A 21,984-nucleotide genomic window follows, 5' to 3' on the forward strand; every position below is an offset into this window, starting at 1 on the left:
CTTATATATATATATATATATATATATATATATATATTTTGTTAAACCCCACCTTCTAAATCTGATTAAACGTTGAACATGGTGGATGAGCACTGAACCAAGCAACAAGGAGCATTGATATAAATTGCAACTGATATTACTTTTCTAGTACGGGACAGGAGAAACATAGCACATGCGAAACTTAAATGACATATGAAATTTCAAACCTAGTCCATTCTAATTTTCTTTAACAGTGACAAAAAAAAAAAAAAACTTAAACTGAAAACGGCTGCATAAAGAGAATACAAATATGTGAGAAACCAGGAAAGAAAAAAAAACTTCAAGTATTGACATTATTGAAATTTCTTGAATCCATCTAACAGTCTGCACTGAATTATCAAAAGTTTATGCAACTAAACAGTCTAACTTCACCATCAAAAACAAATATTGGAAAATAGAATCATTTAGCATAATCTGCAACCCCTGAAACATGTCAAGTACTTTCACAGTGCACAGGACTGCATATCCAGCACTAACCGTTCTTAAGAAACATAAATGGTAGTCCCTCGTTTTGAGTTTGATCTGAAATCTGAGTTCAGCTATACTAGTAGATTTATGATAGATGAAACTCCAATTGGCAGGAAGAAATGGCTTTAATTTTTAGTAGCCTTGTTTCAAAGAAGTTTTCACCAATTTCCATCAATGCTATTGGTTTTTTTTAATGTATTTATATTGTGATGCATAGTATTTTTTATTTTGAAAGGCTTTAAAATATTTTTTAATTTTTTATATTAGTATATTAAAATTATCGAAAAACATTAATTTTTCTTGATACATATTTTCAACAATTTTTCTTGATACAGTTGAATTACTATATGACAAATGCAAGAGGACTCAAATCCAAATCCAAATACTCAAGCCAATAGCAAGTGAGTGTGTCTCTAATGAAAGCTATCCAATCGGTAACGAATTGAAGCCATCTTGCAACAACTTTCCTAATGGCCAAAACAATGGCTTAGGGAGGCTGTCTTATTCGTACCAATCCCAACCATCACACTTGTTAGGCTCAATATTTTGAGGCAATTGGCCAGGACTGCTCACAAAAGAATTATAATATAATGTGACGACTTTGGTTTTTTATGGAGAAGGTTGTTGGTACCTTTAAGGATCTCTATGTTGTTGATACCCAAACATATATGTTTCCTCCACTTCTCTTACAGCACACGCTTCAAAGCTCTCACTTTAAATTAATTAAACCATACAAATTGATAGTGTAAATGATTTTATTGCTGAACATGTTCCAAGAACAAGATGCCTTGATATTCTCGATGTAAAAAGATGTATTGATGGATTGCAATGTGAAGTACTCTTAGCATTTCATCAAGACCTAAAAGATGAGCTAATTAGATGATTTTTCACTTAGTATTTGTGAATTAGTTTGCCAGTTTTTGAACGAATATAAGATATGAATGCCTTGAAAAATTATATTACTGATGGAAAGACCTACCAAACTCGAGGTGGCCACCAGGGAGAGCAAAAGCAGAGTCACAAATGTTGGCGCGCAGGCGGCCCAACAGCACAGACACAACCACACCAACTCTGGGTACGGTGGCCTCCACACTTGCAACCTTCTTTTCCATGGTGTAATTTATGGGTCTCAAATGAGCAACCCTCTTGCTTTCTACCTTGAACCCACCCCCGTTCACTTGTTTCTTGAAAAAGTTTCGGTCACCAGAGCTTGATGGAGGATAGTATTGAAGCCAATTGAGAAAAGGATTGTGGAGAACCAGCTGACAGGGTATTGCAAGATGGGTACTGAAACTTGTTTGACGTTGTTATTTAAGTATCTTGGTCCTCCCAGTCCATGAAAAATGGAAGCCATTAATTTGATTTGTTATCCAGAGTTCACTAGTAAATTGAAGAGGAGGGTATGAAATAAACAACACGAACAAAAACTTCATTGCTGGGATCTTCGGTTTCACACAGTATTAAACAGCATTTTTCAAGAAAGACATAGCAAACCATATTAAAACTCATGAAAAAAATGTCGAATGAAAGTTCTATTTTTACTTTACAAGTATTCTTGGATTAGCTTGTATATTAATTTACACTAAATCCTTACCTCAAATAATTTTAAAAACGCATTCCTTTACATTGATACAATACATTTACAATAATTTTTAGACATTGATCCCATATTTCAAACACAGTAAATCATGAAAAACAAGTACTTCACCATCACAGCTATCCTTAAATATGTCCAGTAAAAAGTAGAACACCAGTGCTTCTTGACGTGCAAAAATCAGATTATCACGTGTAAAACTGATGGTTGCAAGGTTGCTTTCACCAACACTGTACGCAGTCCTGGTTTGGTAGGTTTTTGGCAGTGTTTTTATTAACAATTAACAAATTATTGTAATTCTGTTGGTTGGTGTGTGATTTTTGAGTCTGAAGATTGCGAGTTCGAACGCTAGCAATGCCAATATTTTGTATCATGTTATACTCTTTTCAAAAAAAGTAAAAAAATACAAGCCTTGTGAGTTAGCGGTGACATCTCATACTTTATTGTAACAGTTTATGAGGATTTTTGTTGGGTTTTTTTATTTTATTTTTATTATATAGTAAAATATAAAAATTAATTCATTTAGATAAAATTCAAGTCATAAATTTAACAACTTAATTGGGGTTAACTTAATTTTTTTTTTAATATGTTTTTATTCAGACCTATCTAATTAACAAGGTTATGGCAAACAATTTCACACCATTTTATTTAAAATCCAGAATAATCAAATCAAATAGTTAGATTGAAATTTTCTAAATTTAAATTATTGCACCAAATTTAATAACAGTGTTGAAAAATTTGATAACTGAGATTTTTTTGGGCCGGTTACGATTTTCTGGAGTTGAGTTTACAAGGCTGTTGAGAGTTGAGAGTTGAGACACCTAGAACATTCAAGGGCTTGGCAATTGCTTTCATTCAAACTTCAGGGAACGATCTGGGAAATAAACTCAGTGGAACCAAACACCTTGGGATTGTAATGGAGGCTTGAGTCTAGAATACCACCTCGGCAATTAAAGAAGGAATATTGCCATGATGGCTTTTTAATGGCAACAGCATGCTCCCTGTAGCTACCTTTGGGCCTCAAGGGCCCAACTTCACATGCAAAAGTATTGATTGCATTCATAGCTCTCGGCCTAAATAAGCACAACTTCTGGAGTTTAGGGCCCGTTGTTCTGAAGAGTTGTTGCAGATTTCAGACACCATGGAGAAAATGAACCATACTGACAAATCGAGATCAATCAACCATAAAAGAAAAATAAAATAAAAAATAAAGACCCAATGCTAAAATTAAGCTCCTTGGTACGCCTGATTAGCTACATCAATTGATTGAAAAAAGGAAAAGAAAAAGGGTTACATTCATTTCCAGCAATTAAACTCAAGCAATTAATAACCACGAAACTCGGTAGTTCAGAAAATGTACCCCGAGAGTGCTGAAGCTCGCTACAAGTGCGAGTTCTTTTTAACTTGTGTTGTCTACTCTATTTGTTATAAAATATATTAAGATGATATTTTTTATTTTTTAAAATTAATTTTATCAGTGCATTCAAATAATTAAAAAATAATTTTTTTAAAAAATCTATTTTTTTTAGCAAAATGATATTTTAGCTACAACTCTCTTGACAGAGAAATAGAATCATGTGAAGAAAAATCATCGCGACATGATTACTTGTTCAGTTTAGCCTGTCCGACTCGACCACGGACAGGCTGATATACAGTTATCAAGCCATTGCTTTTCATACTTTGGAAAAATCAAGAGTGAAGTGATCGGAACAACTTGGACGCTTCTAATTTTCAAATCCCTCCCCCCACCTTATCAATCACGCCATTTGCTACTCGTCCAATGTTTAAGAGGCATGATCAGACAATTAGTTGTCATTTTCTCTAGCGTGGGCCTGAGATGTTGCGCCGAACTACCAACATGTTATTATTACTAGCAAAATATAAAAATCATATTTTAATATTTCATGTCCTGCAATAATAAAAATCCTTGTTGATTCTACAACTGTTTATGATAACTCTGTCTTTTAATATTTCATGAGCATAATATAAAAATTATATTTATTTAAAAGTTAAACGGTTAATATGACATTTGTACTTTTTTTTGAATAGTGTAAAGATTCTTTGTACTCTTGCAAGTAAACAATCAATATAAATAAACTAACACCATGGATAGTTGCGTATTTTTTATATTTTTAATTGATAAATGAATTGGGTCAATTTAATCTTTTAATATTTTTAATGACTATTACAATGATACACACGTGCTTAGAAACAAAAAAACATTGCAATCAAAGACATTTGTGTCTTTTCAAGATGTTTTTTTTGGTATTTTTTTAGATTAACGTGAATGTCTGGCCCAGCTTGCGCGCATCATGACTAGTCCCACGGGCCCTGAAGTTAACGACCATGTAAGTCTCCAGTGGCCATCATATGAGCAACCAAGGACTCGAATCTGAGACCATAGAGGGAACAAACCACTTAGTCCCAAGTTTTTACCATTTGACCACCATCTAAATAGTTTTTTTTTTTGTATTTTAATACGCTAGATCAAGGTGATTTAGTATTTTAATAATTTTAGTATTAATTAATAAAAGAATGATGGAGCGTGCAAGGCACAGATGCTGCTTTGCGCTTTATCCAGATGTTGCCTTCCCGAGCGGCATTGTAAATAACTAGTCTATTTTTTTCTAACGAGACCAAGCATGTGACAATCACAGCAGTGGTTGAAATCCAGTGATTTCCCCCCCCTCTTTTTTCCTTGTTAGGGAATACACGTGTTATTTCATTTGTTTTTTTATTTAATTTAATAATTATTAATTTTGTTATAAATTTTTTAGTAATTTTTTTAAATTTTATTATTCAAAATTTAATTTGATCTCATTTTAATATCAAACTCATTCCTCATTCCTTTATTTGTTTTTTAATTGGATTTTGTTTTCGATTTTACTATTCAATATTTTATTTATAATTATTTTTTTTATTAATTTTAGTCCATATTTAAAAAAAAATTATTTATTTTGTTTAGGATTTTTTTTTTAATTTCATCCCTGATATATTATTAATTTGTAATTATACTTTATTGTTTTTCAATATTTGCTTTTTATGTTATTAATCTTAGATTCATAATATTTGCTTTTTATGTTATTGGTCTTAGATTCATTACTAGGATTATAATTTTAGAAAGTTAACATGAGATTCTAATTTTTTAAAATTATTATTTTTTTAATTTTTTTAATTAATATTTAATTTATTAAAAATTAATTTTTATATTTTTACTGTTCATTTCTTTTTTACGGGGCCATGTGGTTAACCCGTTCATACACCTTCATAATTTTGTGAAGTTTGTTTATGATAAAGTTATTTTAATATTATGATTAGATTATTAATTTTTCATACTAATTCAGATAAGTTTGATTTTATTTTTTTAAAATATTTTTATATTGTTAGTATTTTTATTAATTTTTATTTATATTATTTAAATTAATTGAGTATATTAAACTCAATCAAATTAATAACACAATGTCAATTTTTTTCAAACAGTTACCGTGCCCCAACATCTTTTCTTAACGCTGAATAAATTCTGGGCATACCTGCAACATATCACGGTCTCGTGTCTATTAATATGCTATCGCTAAAACACCGAGCACAACATTATGCCACATAAAAAACGGCATCCTATAAAAATAACAACGAGTTTCCTTATTTTCCCCTTGGAAGTTTAATGTTTACACATGCTCGATCAGTCATGAAATTAATTTAATTAATTATTTGTCAATTCAAGTTATTTTTACTCGATCAGGCATGGATTCGAACTCACATCAAATGGATCGACACACATGTAGCAGGCCTCGTTCAGCATGAGATCTGGGTTGTGAAAGGATAGACATGTGGATGATATAACAGGGCTGTATCCATGCTTTGTTTTTTAATGCATCATGAGGACTGTCGTGGTGGATTCAAAGCACAGACTTCTACAGGAAGGTCAAGTTATCACGTCCTCTGATATTCACTAGCAAGTTAAAGTAAATAATTTAGCTTGGATATTATACTATCCAAATTTAGATGACATCAACTGTGCAAGAATTCGAACTTTTTTATTCAAAAAGTAATCTTTTAAGAATCTATCTAATAATATGATTATTTTTTAAATTATTTTATTTTAAAAAATTATTTTTAATATTAATATATTAAAATAATCCAAAATATACATTAAATTCTAATAAAAAATATTTTAAATTTTTTAAAAATATTGTTTACATCACGTTCCTAAACTGTGCCTAAATTTCTAATCTCAAAAGCTCTTGAATAATAATTATTTTTAAAAATAATTTTTATTTAAAAATATATTAAGAAAATATTTTTTTATTTTTAAAATTTATTTTTAATATTAACATATTAACATAATTAAAAAAATAAAAAAAATTAATTTAAAAATATATAATTTTTATTTTTTTTTCAAAAATATCTTCAAAACAGGAAAACAAACGGGTTAATCCATTTATCTGTCACTACCTGTCACTTGACCGCGTCTTACAAGCAATGTGGTAATCTCATATTAGTCCCCATTCTATTTTACCCATCTCTCAACTGTCCAGAGTCTACGTTTTTTCAATTAGATTGCCATCCTATGATAAATATTCAATCAAGTCCTTCTGTCTCAAATCAATGTCAATTATCAGCAGAAAAGGTTTAAACTATCTATAAAAATTAACTTATCTTATTGCGAAAAATAGTTAATATAGATGAAAAACCTTAAAATATTTGGATGCTAGTACCTAATTGAGAATTTTCCAACACATTCAGGACACAATTGAAAAAAAAAAAACTAAGTTTCGAAGCCAACGCACCAATCTATTCCAAGGCTGCCCAAATTCAAAAGTAAAAACCGAAGTTTCACAAGGCAGGCAGAACGGGGAAAAAAAAACAAAAGAAGAAGTGACCGGCCATATTTCGCTGAATGAAATCCACGTGCCATAAAAACTCAGGTCCTACCGGAGGAAGAATAGGCCCCACCACATAAACGGAAAATTGGTACACAAAAGAGAAGAAAACAAGGACTCTCTCTCTGAAAACTCTCCACTATTCCCTCTCCTCCTCCTGTTCGCACACTCTACTGTCTATGCTCTTCCCTCTTTAAATCTCCCTCTCTCCTCCTTTCCGTTTACACTTTTTTATTTTGTTTGGTTTTGCTCAAAATGACGGACATAACAGACGATATAGCCGAGGAAATCTCCTTCCAAGGATTTGATGATTACTGTAAACTGCTTAAAAATTTATTAAACGATGTGTTGCAGAGAGAAGTTGGTACTGAATTCGTCGACAAACTTGAACGCAACCTCACTCTCGCTCAGGTCTTCTCCTTCTCCTTCTTTCTTTAGTTACTGTACGTCAGCGATGACTATTAACTTTAAGATCGTTTTGAATTTTTTCCTTTTTTATATTTTTTTGTGTTCGCTTTATTATTTTTTGGTGTGCGAATGTTGTCATCATTGATGCTATTTTCGCCTGTTTCGTTTTTGCATGGTCTTGTTTGGTTGCGGAGAAAGCAGAGTAGGCGAAATTAGTCGCTGTTGTTATTTGTGATTGCTTACTTCCTGATGAATATTCTTTCGGTGATTATTTATTTATTTCTTATTACGTCCAAAGCGTTTTTTATTTTATACCGTGAACGGTAATCTAAGGAAAAAAAAAAATGTTCCTTTACATACTTGCTAGTTGGTTATTGCTTTTTTTTTTTTGAATTATGAATTTATCTTATACATTTTTGCTTACTTTGGTCTCATATCTGTTGTGGACCGGGATGAAAAGAAGAATCAATGAATTTTATTTTTTACAGCTGTATTTTCATAATTAATATTCAGATTATTGAGAGGAAAATATTAAGAGAAGAGTTTTTGTTTCGTGGGTGAAGAGTGCTTGTAATTTGAGAATGGCGGGAATTGAAGACACTGCCGAGTTGCTGGAGAAGCAGCTCGCGTCAGAGATATCAAAAATGACATTAGAGGAAGCATTGACACTTGCTCGTGCTTTTAGCCACTATCTTAATTTGATGGGAATTGCTGAGACCCATCACAGGTAATTAATTGCTTTTCATGATTTTAGTTTCAGAAAACTTTTGAAATCAAGCATATTGACACTGGGCAATGTATTCCTCTTACGCAGGGTACGTAAGACAAGGAATTTGGCGATTCTATCAAAATCTTGTGATGAAGTCTTTAATCAGCTGTTGCACGGTGGGAAATCGGGTGATGAACTTTATGCCTCTGTGTGCATGCAGGTTTGTTTGTGCTGGTATTTTTCTTTTGAGTTTTCCCAAACAGTTTTCTGTTGCCGGGGCTTCTGAAAAATTCAGGGACACATCAACTCAGCCAAAAGAATTTTATAGGCTTCATTTGGTGGAGCTTTTCTTGCATGGTCTATGAGGACTTATAGCTACTGCCATAATTGTGAATTCTTTTATTTCCCTGAATTTCTTAACAGCTAAACGGAGCATATCAGTTTTATGTAGTTGCAATTTTTTAATGTGAGTTGTTTAGTATTTGCTAACAGTTACCTATATTGTTTTCTTGTCCAAATCTTGTTCAGGAGGTTGAAATTGTTCTTACTGCACATCCCACTCAAATTAATCGCCGTACTTTGCAATATAAGCATGTTAGAATTGCTGTAAGTTGCTAAAGAATTTGACACTGATTATTATGTTGAAAAATGATAATCTTAGATATTGTGACAGTGTCAACTGTTAACCTTGGGATGTGAACTTGCTCTCTTTGCAGCATCTTTTAGAATACAACGATCGACCTGATCTTACACAGGAAGATAGAGAAATCCTTATTGAAGATTTGGTAAAGTTCCAGACCTCAACAATTATGCTTAAGAGCCACACAACCATAAAGTGTGGGAATAATGATCAAGTGTAAAATTATTTTTCTTTCTGCTTCTTCTTCTTCTTCTTTTTTGTGGTTCATATTATTCTTGCTTTCGTAGGTAAGAGAGATTACTTCAATATGGCAGACAGATGAGCTTAGGCGCCGCAAACCCACACCAGTAGATGAAGCCAGGGCTGGCAAGTCAATTTACTTGATAAATCTCAACTCTCCTCTTCCTTCTTTCCCCCCTTTTTCCCTGATTGAAATCAGTTGCTTTGGGTTCTTTGGAGGTTTCTGTTTCTGATACCTGATGGGATTATTATTTTGATATCTCAGGCTTGCACATTGTGGAGCAGTCTCTATGGAAAGCGGTACCTCATTTTTTACGACGTGTCAGTAATGCACTAAAGAAGGTTTGTTGTCACTTGATGGTGGTTTCTTGAAATGAATGTGAGAAATTGGTTGGCTTTCTCGCTGTTAAGTTTTTGTATGTTGTTTTGACTGTTGTGTTTCTTTTGCCCTTAGCATACAGGAAAGCCACTTCCATTAACTTGCACACCAATAAAATTTGGGTCTTGGATGGGGGGTGATAGAGATGGAAATCCAAATGTAACAGCAAAGGTGAGCCTTTTAAATTTGTCTAATATGGTTCTCTGGTCTTTAATTTAGAATAAACTAATATAATTGGAGAAACTATTTCACTCATGGGATCTGTATGATAGAAGTTTGATCATTAATTTAGCTGATAGGAACATGCAAAGAATGAGCCCTAAAATCATATTGTAGCTTGGCAATATCTTTTTAGGAAAGGCGTATATTTTCCTCAGAACAGAAATGAAAAAGGAAGTTGCTGCCGCTTCTTTTCAGTTACAATTAGCTGTCCTGATGAATGCCTAAGATCCATTTTTTTTTGGAAAAGGCTGCAAAAAATTAACAGTATCATGGCTTTGCTTAAAAAGCCATTAATTTTTGTGCCATTAAAATTGTGTGGTGGTTATTTTTGCATCTTATCATTGTCCTCGTTGTTCATTAGCATCTTCCCTTCAGAGTTCTCACAAAACAGTTTCTTGATTTAAATTGTCACATGACTAAATCCACACTTTGAAATGACCTTTGCATTGACAAGCAAATACTATTAAAATTGAAGGTTGCATTATTTTTCTGGGCCCCAGAGGATTTTCTTGTTTGAATACTTTATTGATTTTTCTCAGAATTCAGATTGTATATTTATGCAGGCAACTATTTTATCTTTGCATAAGTAATTTACAAGGACTGATTTTGGATGTGGCTAATTAGCACTCTACCAATTTTTAGTAGCACTTCATCTTCTTAATGGGAGAAAGTCCGGTTCTGCACACATGCTGGAGTGGCAATAGGAGAATTCCTAACTTTCCTTTCATGCTGTCCTATTTTTCTTAGGTATGTAAAGTTGCTAAGAGATGTTGTTTTCATTGTTCCAGGTAACACGAGATGTCTCTCTCTTATCAAGGTGGATGGCTATTGACCTTTACATTAGAGAAGTTGATAGTCTCAGATTTGAACTGTCCATGACTCGCTGCAGTGATAAGTTGTCAAGAGAGGCTCATGAAATTCTAGAGCGAGGTTTGGTTCATTGGAATATCTAAACTTTTTTAAGGTCTGGAGCAATTCACTTTAAATTATGTAAAAGAATTCCTTTGTGGACAATCAGAGAAGCAGCTGCCTAATTAGATAACTAAGAGGGTCTGCCCTGATAACTTGACTGGTAATTGTTAGGTGGACTGTTGAGTTGAAGTAATGGTAATTTAGTAAGCTTTTCAGATTATTTTATCTTGAACAATTTTTTTTAAGGTTTGATATGTGAAGTGAGAGAAAATGGTCAACTGAATCATCTTTTGAATTTCAGTGAGTAATAGAAGCTGGTGTTACTTTAAGTTACTTGGTCAAGTTATTGGTGAGAGAGTATATCATCATCTGAGTTAGTTTAAGTTGGTGGTGTTCCTTGTGCAGAAAGACAAACTGTCAAGTTGCTTCCTTACTTTCCCTTTCATTCTTTCTATGATTTTCTTTTGTTTTAATATCGGATTGGATTTGGTTCCAGTGCTGTGTTGTCAAATTTGAAAATTTTTCTTCCACATCTTCCTTTTCTCACGATATGGTTATTTGGTATGATGACTCATGGAAATTTTTCTGCTTTTCTGTGATCGTCTCCAATTTACATAGAACTTGCTTTTATGGTTCCATTGAATTGTTAGCTTTTGCAATGACAAAATGTGTTTTTTCATTATCTCTTGGCGCAATTACTGTCTTGGAGAGGATAAATACACCTGGAAAATGACTGTTGATTTTTTGAAGTCCCCAGTCAAACTTGGTGGTAGAGTTTCTAAGCAGTTTTGACAGAAACTTGGTATAGAGTAGTGCCCTTGTCAGGTTGGGAGTTTGTATCCAGGCTTGTGATTAGTAATAAATACTGTTCATATGTGTGTGTGTGTGTGTGAGAGAGAGAGAGAGAGATAAACAAAAAATTGATAAAAACAAGTTTTCCATGTTAATCATGCATGGTTCATGTCACATGATATTTATGGCGATGATTTGCAGGTGTTTTGTTCTGCTTATAATGTATGACGGTTGGTGAATATTGTATGCAGAAACTTCACCAGAGGATCGGCATGAGAGTTGGAATCAACCCACAAGCAGAAATCAAACAAAGCTTCATGGCCAGCAAGCTCCACCACTTCCCACACAACTTCCAGCTAGAGCTGATCTTCCTGCCTGCACTGGTAAAAAAGAAAAACAGGTCTCACTAATCATTTATAATTATGCTGTTCCTGCAATATCCATAACAGTGACATCCTATCCCAAGTCCCTTTTTATTCACTAGAGATTTGATTGCTATTGTCACTTTTTTCTTAGAGTGATAACCTAGTCAAGTCTCTATACATTTCAATTCCATTCAAAGAGCAGGGGCATAAAAGAATCTACCAGTTGTAATGTTCAACTATCAATAACAAAAGTTCATAACTTCTTCAATTTATCTCTTCATGTAGAATGTGGTGATGATGGTGGTTCACATCCCAAACTAGAACTTCCAGGGACCGATTACATGCCATTGAGTCGCCAGGTAAACTCAGTCCTCCAGTAGCAATTTTGTATAGATGTTTCATTTTTAATAGTATTTTTAACCAAAATAGTGTTTCTTTTTCTTTTTGTTTCTTTACAGGATGTTCAGGTTTCTTCAAGTTCAGAATCTTCATTCCACAAGTCTGGTCATGGTTCTAGCAAATCAATTGCTAATGGAAGCATTGCTAATTCTAACGGCCATCAATCAGCTCCAAGTCCACGTGGATCTTTCACCTCCAGTCAACTCCTTGCTCAGAGAGAACGTTTTGCAGAATCTAAGATAGGAAGATCCAGCTTCCAGAAGCTTCTAGAGCCAAGCCCACCTGAACGTCCTGGAATCGCTCCTTATAGAATTGTTCTTGGCCACGTGAAAGATAAGGTATTGCTACTTTTTGCTGCTTCAAATTTGTCAAATGCTTGAAGTGCAGTACATGTAGAACAGCAAAACACATAACATGAGGAGAATGTAAAACAAAAATCCAAATCCAGTGTCTTGTTGAATGAATGTGTTCTGTTGTTGTGAACAGCAGTCATATATTACAGCTAAAGAAAAAAGGGCAGTGGAGCCCTATTTGAAATTTTAGGCAATGTCCCATGTCCTCTATGCAGTCAATAGCTTGAAGTCAAATTTTGTTAAGAATAAACAGCATAAGTTAGTATGGAGGAGGGAATGTTGGTGCAATTGTGTTGATTATAAGAAATAGATTAATGAAGATATTCCTTCGTAGTGCAAATATTTCCTGTAAGATTGTCCTGAATCAACCTTGTGAAATTAATAGCATAAACTTTACTCCATAATTCATGTTAAAAATGCTTGATGGAAAATCATTCTCAAATGGAGTTTCTCATATTATTAAAGTACGAGACAACTTTGAGGATGTAGGGATAGATGATTAGGTAGAGAACAGGGCAGGCAGGCTTTTGAAAAATAATTACTGCAAAATTCGAAATCATCCAAGTAAAGGACATGACAATTTGGCATCCATAATTGTGTTATTGATGTATGATGCGACTACTAGTGTTAGGTGAATTGTGGGGTCAGTATGAAAGACCTCCTAATCAAAGTACTTTCTTTGAGGAAGGTTGGCATCCATAACTGTGTTATTGATGTTTGATGCGATTACTAGCGTTAGGTGAATTGTGGGGTCAGTATGAAATAGCTCCTAATCAAAACACTTTCATTGAAGAAGGAGCTTATGGATAAAGGAGGTGCCATATAATTGTTACGCAATTTATTCATGGGTTTATTTTTTATGTTCCAATGACTTTGGCTGTGATTCTCTTTAATCTGCTAAGGTCTCTTACCATTGTTAACACAGGGTAAGGTTTCTGTTTTTTAAAAATAATTCAGTCTTTTGTATTTTTCTATAAGATGATAAATATCAGTTTGCTATGCCTGGTGATTTCAGCTTATGAAAGCTAGAAGACGTCTGGAACTTCTTCTTGAGGATCTTCCCTGTGAACATGAGCCTTGGGACTACTATGAGACAACAGACCAACTGTTGGAACCACTGCTTCTATGCTACGAGTCTCTGGTATTATCTTCTGCATTCTTATACCAACCTAGGCCCTAGCTCACAGAAAAGATTAAAAATAGTTCTTGCTTTACCTGTGTATTTTTCATCAATCTTATTTTGTAGCAATCTTGTGGAGCTGGGGTGCTTGCAGATGGCCGGCTGGTTGACCTGATAAGAAGAGTTGCGACTTTTGGAATGGGATTAATGAAGCTTGACTTGCGTCAGGTGGGCCTTGGTTCGGGTTATAGGTTGTAAGGTAACAATGTGCTCATGTAATATGATTTAACTGGACTTTTGGAATGCAACAGGAATCTGGTAGACATTCTGAAGCACTGGATGCAATCACCAAATATTTGGATATGGGAACATATAGTGAGTGGGATGAAGAAAAGAAACTGGAATTCCTAACAAGAGAGCTCAAAAGCAAGAGGCCACTGGTGCCTCCCACCATTCAGGTAATGTGTTTAGACAGCATTTCAGCGACCATTGATCCTGAGCATCAAACCCTTAGCAATAATTTTAGTGGGCATAATCTACTGCAAATATTAAGTGGTAGGTCTGTTGGGATTAATGTATAGGTTGTCAGCTTGAGGCCAAAGAGCAACCACTCAATGCAAAATGCAGAAGGGTGTCTATTGTTCTCTAGGATCCTATTTTGATGGACCATAACTGAATAATGGTCTTTTTGAAACTTGTCTTGTAATAATGTGACGAGGAAAGCTTATCTTTTTTAACTTTTCTATTGGAAAGAGAAAGGATGACAATAATAGAATAAACAATGTTTTTTCGTTGTTTTTAATATTTGGAATTATGCATACTTGAATCACTCTATGCCTCAGTTTTGAGGTATAAAAGCAGCATGGGGATATGTTTATTTTTTTGGGGTTGGGGGGCGGTTTCCTTAGTGATAATTCTGCTAATTGTGCAATATTTTTCTGGGATCAATAATGCGGTCAAGCAGGATGAAAGGTTGGAATCACATGACATTCATTGACTGCTGTTTGTATTACTTTCTTGTTAAAGTCTTTTTGAGTAACCACTTTCTGCCTTTTGATTTGTTTACAATTAACTAAATGTGATGACACTTGCATTTGTGTTTCATGTCTTCTTTCACAAGGGAGAAATCATCTTTTCTGATCTCCTTCATTTGTAAATTGAACATAATCAAACTGAAATCTTTTAATGCACAAGCATGTAAAAAGTTAAAAATAATATAAATCCCGAAGCAATTGCTAATCTATTAGAAACAAATTTGTGAAAAGACTTACAAATTTGTTCCCTGCTTAAGACTAGCATGGGCTTTGTTCATAAAATCTGCAGGTATAGTTTAATGAAAGATAAAAGTGACAACACATGTTACTGTAAAAATAGATCTATCCCAAACATTTATGTGCATTCACTGGACACAAATGCATGAGACAGGGTGAAACCTAAAAGCCGTGAAGGAAAATCTTAAGTTTGCTCTTGTGAACAAACATTAATTTCTAATTTGATTATTGTGGTGATATTAAATCCCTTTGGCGAAATATGTATGATCTTAAAAGCTGTATGGGAAAAATGCCATTGTAACTCATTTCTTGGAGAAAATAATGCATTCTTATGTTTTGGCTTTCTTTGCCATTTTTTTGTAGAAATATATAGTAAAACTCTCAGATCCTTGATAATTTTGCAGTGACATTATTGTAATTCCTGATTGCGTTGGAGTTTGTCAATGTGGTTGGATTGTTTAAAGCATCTGCCAAGTAATTGAAATCACCATAGAATTCATTACCTTTTGTTCACTTGAGAAAATGATATGTTCTTCCTGGACAGCATTGCAATGTGTGCATTTTATTCATGTTTTCTTTGTCTGTCTTTTGCTTTTTGTGTGTGGATGCTTTCTCTTAATTTGGCTTTTGGCAGGTTGCTCCTGATGTTAAAGAAGTCTTGGATACATTCCGTGTTGCTGCTGAGCTAGGGAGTGATTCACTTGGAGCATATGTGATCTCAATGGCATCCAATGTACGACTAGATGCAGCTACCTAGTCATTTATTTTTTTGTTAGTCTGAGATAAGATTACTGTCATTAATAGCAGAATATGTGATTGTAGTTCTTGTATAATAAACATTAACATTGTCTTGAACTTCTTTTTTGGCAGGCGAGCGATGTCCTTGCCGTGGAGCTTTTACAAAAAGATGCCCGTCTTGCTGTTAGTGGCGAGCTAGGAAGACCATGTCCTGGAGGAACGTGAGTTAACACCACTTTTTATGTTCAATATTAATCTTTGAAATGCGTTCCCTGGTTTATTGTCATATGTTCATAGGAATGCATGGTTAGAGCATGAAAACAAGACCAGCAAATTTCATTTAATTTATTTGAAATGGTAACATGTAAATGCAAGCATGCTTGTTAAAAAGAAGGGATTCTTTTATTTACCATGACATTTGAAATTGTGCCACATATTTACTTATAGTTTCCAATTTTTAGAAATAAAGTGATGTCCTGTTACTGTATCACTGTATGTCAAATGCAATTGTGATTTGGTGACATTAGTATTTACCCATTGTCGTCACAACTGAAAACTTTTGAGGTATGATCTTTTTAGAGTATTTGAAATATTTCGTAACATACACTAGTATTTCCTAAACAACTTCCTTTCTGCATTTCAAGACTGCTGATCTTTTTTTCGATGATGCTGTGAGCTTACTAATAGTTTCCTGAACCTGAGGTTTGACAATTTGGTTAGGTTCTGTGTTTGAGGGTAGATCTCTTAATGCTCATTTCATAAATAACTAAATTTATAGGTAGGAGAAAATGGAGAGTTCTGTGACACTTTCTGGCATAGTACTTTGGGTAACGAGATAAAAAGTTTAGCTTAGTGTTAAGTTTACACTGCATTTACAATAAATAATCTCACAAGATCTATACATATCTTGTAATAGGCTGCGGGTGGTTCCATTGTTTGAAACTGCAAAAGATCTTAGAGGGGCTGGTTCGGTTATCAGGAAATTATTATCAATTGATTGGTACTCAGAGCACATTGTAAAGAACCATAACGGGCATCAGGAGGTATTCATTTTAAAAGCCATTTCGAAATTGATTTAATTAGATTTTTTTGATAAACTTTCATTGATCTTAAACATCTCATGAATAGGTGATGGTTGGATATTCTGATTCTGGTAAAGATGCTGGGCGGTTCACTGCTGCATGGGAACTTTACAAAGCCCAAGAGGATGTTGTGGCAGCATGCAAAGATCATAAAGTTAAAGTAACTCTATTCCATGGGCGAGGAGGGAGTATCGGTCGTGGTGGTGGACCGACATATCTTGCCATTCAATCCCAACCACCAGGTTCAGTGATGGTGAGTTGCCTATATGTGCATCAGGGAAGCCAATGATCAATTAGTTTGTTTACATGCTATTTTCTCCTTTTATTTTCTTTTTTTCTGTTGAAATTTGTAAATGCTGTTATTGCTATGCTCAATCTTTAAGACTAGAACATGCTAAGCATAGTTTTAAAAAACAGCCATTGCTTAACAAAATCGGCACTAGACGTTATCGTTTTTAACCATTAGTGTGGATAACTGTGTTTCACATTTATAATGGCTGTAACGTCGTTGTATAGCATCAACAGCATTATACCGTTATTTGTGAAAAACACAGTTATTTTCACAACCTTTAATGCTCAGATTTGCGGCTGAAATGAAGCATCTGCCGTATTTAACTGAAAAATGAAGAAAAAATAGGAGGAAGAATCGTTTTTGGGAGGCAAATATAGGAAAAGCTGTTCCCTCCACAGAAAAGGTAAAAAGGAGAAAAAAATAAAGAAGAAAAAGTAAAACCACTGCAAAATTGAAATGTTATTATATTTATCACTAAAAATGTTATTATATGTTTATTCAATAAAATTCTCAAATTAACATGTAAAATTGGAATTTTTTCATGAGTTGCTAAATGATTCACAAAAACAATAGCCACAGCCATTATTTTAACCACTAAAATCTACAGTCCACAATCATCGATTCTGTTACTGATGCGGTTACCGTGACCGCAATTTGTATTTAGCTAGTATCTTGTATTTTTGGTTCTGCTGATTGCTATTTCTGACTTATATCTGAACTTGCAGACTCATTAATTTCTAAGCATCAGGTCAGTTGATTAAGGATTTAGCCTTCGCCTTCTTATGTTAAACCTGTGATGTCCTTTCAATTGCCAGGGTACTCTTAGGTCAACTGAGCAAGGAGAAATGGTGCAAGCCAAGTTCGGGCTGCCACACACAGCTGTTAGACAGTTAGAGATATACACAACTGCAGTTCTGCTTGCAACATTAAAACCCCCAGAGCTACCTCGAGAAGAAAAATGGCGTAATCTCATGGATGAGATTTCAAAAATCAGCTGCCAAAGTTACCGGAGCACAGTATATGAAAACCCGGAATTTCTTGCCTACTTTCAGGAGGCTACTCCACAAGCTGAGCTTGGTTTCCTTAACATAGGAAGCCGACCCACAAGAAGAAAGAGCTCAACGGGAATCGGACATCTTCGTGCCATTCCATGGGTATTTGCGTGGACCCAAACAAGATTTGTTCTTCCAGCCTGGCTAGGAGTTGGGGCAGGTTTGAAGGGTGTTTGTGAGAAGGGACACACTCAAGAGTTGAAAGCAATGTACAAGGAATGGCCTTTCTTCCAATCTACCATAGACCTGATAGAGATGATTTTGGGGAAGGCAGACATTCATATAGCGAAGCACTATGATGAAGTGCTCGTATCTGATAAGAAGAGGAGAGAACTTGGTGCTGAATTAAGAAGGGAACTCTTAACAACTGAGAAGTGTGTATTGGTGGTTAGTGGGCATGAGAAGTTGTCGGAAAACAACCGGAGCTTGAGGCGGCTTATCGAGAGCAGGCTACCATACCTTAACCCTATGAATTTGTTACAGGTTGAGATTCTAAAGAGGTTGAGAAGTGATGATGACAACCACAAACTCAGAGATGCTCTGCTTATTACTATAAATGGTATTGCTGCTGGGATGAGGAACACAGGTTGAGCAAAACCACCGAGTGTGCAACCAGCTGAATTAAACTTTTTGTACGTTTCCTTTTCCTGTTCTCTCCTTTTAAAGGGCTATCATTTTGAAATATTTATGCAGATAATAATAATACACTGAAGTGGATTTTACTTCTTTAAATGCGAATCACGCATCCTCTTCGACCAGTTTTATAAATTATGGAAATCATGCAAACCATGTCGTAGTCACTGTCACAAGCAATTCATATTCATCAATAAAACTCCTATTAGACTAGCGTAGCTCGTTGAAATCTTTTTCGTCAGAAGGGGGGGATATCGGATAGGAGAAAAACCGTCTGTAAATGGTGATCATGAAGAGCACGCCCCTAAGCTGTAACAAGGCCTAAAAAGGCAGGTATTGGGCCGAAGCTGGGGGCTGGCTTCGTTATGATCTTGGTCTCAGTAATGAAAACTCCTTGGTTGCTCAAGGTCAAGGAGGGCTGATATTCACCAGCACGTCTACGAAAGGCAAGACAGTGAAAGACAATCGCTGGTAAGAAAAAAATAAGTAAAATCAAAAGGAGTAAGTTTTATCTCTTGCGCATATAGAAACTCAATTTATGAATTTCTTTTTCAAAAAAAATTATATATCCGCGAGGATTACTTTAGTCGATCTCTTTATAAAAATCACCGATATTGAGCCTGGTTCTCTTTAATTTCATTAAAACTCTCAATTTGATCCCTAGAAATAAGAAGTCTAAAAAGCTTCCTCCATTTCCCCTGATACGTGGCACATGCGGTTCTTTTCTCTCTCTTTCTTTTTTTTTTTTAAAGAAAAAAATTAGTCTAATCCTGAAAAAGAAACGATTATTCATAACTATTCCCATTCAAAAAATAACCGAAAGAATTTATCACGTTCCCAAAAGTCTTCAATCCTAGCTAGATAGATCCTCCACGATTCAAGCACCAAGCAAACACCAAATTCGTCCACAGAGAATGCTAATCGAGAAAATCATCATAGATTTCTCTATTGTGATCAATTTGGACACCATAGACGACACCGGACGCTAATTTGGTCACCAAGAGTAATGACCGGAGACCAAACTACTCACCATAGCTTGCAGGGAGAGACCATTTTAGTCATATTTCTTTCCTATAGAGACCACAATATCTGTCATATAGAAGAGGAAGGATCAATTTAATCACAGGAGGCATCATCGATCCTGCGTAGATTATTAATTAGGCATCATATATAGAAGGCACGGACCAAGAACAAAGAGTACAAAAACCAGCTAGCTAGAGTGTTTAAAATTAATAATGCCATATTGCTAATTAATAAAATGCTATATACACGTCCGGATGATATTCCTGTACTATATATACCAAAGTAAGGAACCAGATGTCCTGAATCTAAATATTGCCCGTCTCGTGCATATTGATGATACAGATTTGTTTCCTCTTTTATCTCCATTTCCCTTTTGAGATAAAAAGATGCTATATGTTCTTCAAAAGAGATACCATGCTGCTGCTGTTATACGGAAGTGAGGTTCAATCAAACATATCTGTAGAACTTGCTATAATTGAAGCTGGCTCAAGCCTTTCCTTTTTCTTTTCCGAGTGATGTCCAGCTTAGTTTGGGTTTTAATTCGAGCCCTCTCGCTTAGCTTAGTGGGATATATACATTTTTTTATTTTTTTTTTAGACTTTTTGTGACTCATAATGCAGGCATGCACCGGACTGTCTTGTACGTAAATTTTTTGAAGTGTGGTCATGTCATTTCTTTTTATTGGATTCTGACTTCCTTTAAAAACACCAAGCATATATATATATATATATATATACACATTTTTTAGGTGCAGATGCATATCGATCTTTCTATCTGCAGTGCACGCCCATCTAACTTAATTATTACCAAGCATATATATATACATTTTTTAGGTGCAGATGCATATCGATCCAACTCATTTCTATCTGCAGTGCACGCCCATCTAACTTAATTATTCCAAACCCTAGCTAAGTATACCACCCGACTCTAGCTACCTAGCTTGTTCCATTTTCCTATTATAGTGCGAGACTTGACCATTGGCATTCAGAAAAATAAAAATAAAATCCTGAACATATCATAAATATTACGGTACTAGAGGAATTCTAACCATCCAAGTCTAGTCGGGAACATAATTATGCGAGCCTATTTGGGCATGTTTTCAATGTCAACTCAACATCATTGTACACATATAGTGGATTTGATTTCTCTAGTTAATTCCTCTTCCTCTCCTACCTCTTCTTCTGCTTCTTCTTGATAATTATCTACAGAATCTGTAGAATAATTAGGGAGAAGCATTTATTTCTTGGGAGAAAGTGAGAAGTGACAGGACAACTCTGGTTCGCTAATTACTACTGAGTTATTCTCTCAGGAAGTACATACCCCATTAACCAACAATGCAAATCCTTGATGATCAATCTTGAGCAGGCTTGCCCGAATTTAAACTTCAACACAGCTCAACAGTTGGACCATCCATCCATTAGTACTGATCAAGTCCGCTACAAGAAGAAACGAAACTCCTAAATATCATCAATCTAGAACTTTAATAAATTTATATATTTTACCTCCCTCGTCTATTATATATGAAACCATTCATGTAATATCTTGAAGTTTGTTTATATATATATGGAAGTTTTTACAGGGGATTTGAGAATTGGGGAAAATGATATATCATGGAAGTCAAAAATAAATAAATGATTTGTCCAACGGACAATCAAATATGAATGGTAACAACCTACGGGAAAATCTAATAATAGATCTCAAGGGGGGCCATACATGATAAATTTTCAACTAGCTGGCTAAATGCCACAGCACAAGTTGTGTTGAATTGACACTGAGCATATGTTTACTTGATCGCAAGTGATGTCCATGTCCAACCATGAAATGAAGCTCCAATACAATATCTCTTGTATATTACAACACCATTATCGTGCAGATAGATAAAGGCTAATCTTGTTGCTGAGGGTACAAGTGCAGTATCTGGATTTATTATTGTCCTTTGCTTGATGTCTTCTTGATGGAGGATATATCTTGATCTTGCGGTCAGTTTTCAATTTCGATACCTTTTACATCAGTGTCGATAAATACAAAAATAAAAATAAAAATAAAAACCCCTGTAAAAAACTATGAATAATAGGCTGACTTGATGAGAGACAATATTTTGAATCACATCCATGATTAATTAGATTCGTGGAATAAAAATACTAAGAAATGATAGAAAGCCATTTGGCGTCAGCTTAGTATAGTGGCAGTTGGCAGCTCATAAGAGTTTTCTCGCAGCTCTCCCAATACTAAATTGATATATATATATATATATATATATGCTTAACGAATAGAAATACCTCAAATTTAACATATATATTATCCTTGTCAAGTCGGAGAGATACGCTAATATAACCTTGTTCCTTGGTAATATATATATATATATAATATATA

The 21,984-nt window shown here is 34.5% G+C and overlaps 1 protein-coding gene across 1 annotated transcript; it reads left to right on the top strand.

The window, feature by feature from the left end:
- Window positions 1–7,096: 7,096 nt before the first annotated feature.
- Window positions 7,097–18,687, top strand: PPC4 (phosphoenolpyruvate carboxylase 4). The gene is made up of 20 exons (XM_011010471.1): window positions 7,097–7,392; window positions 7,953–8,116; window positions 8,204–8,318; window positions 8,627–8,704; window positions 8,815–8,883; window positions 9,026–9,104; window positions 9,244–9,320; window positions 9,433–9,528; window positions 10,368–10,509; window positions 11,535–11,666; window positions 11,934–12,007; window positions 12,107–12,385; window positions 13,416–13,541; window positions 13,647–13,748; window positions 13,832–13,978; window positions 15,426–15,524; window positions 15,662–15,750; window positions 16,446–16,572; window positions 16,658–16,864; window positions 17,719–18,687. Exons 1-20 carry the CDS (start codon window positions 7,237–7,239, stop codon window positions 18,544–18,546), a joined length of 3,186 nt encoding a protein of 1,061 aa, XP_011008773.1. The 5' UTR covers window positions 7,097–7,236; the 3' UTR covers window positions 18,547–18,687.
- The last annotated feature ends 3,297 nt before the right edge of the window (window positions 18,688–21,984 follow it).

This window comes from Populus euphratica, unplaced genomic scaffold (assembly GCF_000495115.2).
Source record: "Populus euphratica unplaced genomic scaffold, PopEup_1.0 scaffold5.1, whole genome shotgun sequence".
NCBI lineage: Eukaryota > Viridiplantae > Streptophyta > Magnoliopsida > Malpighiales > Salicaceae > Populus > Populus euphratica.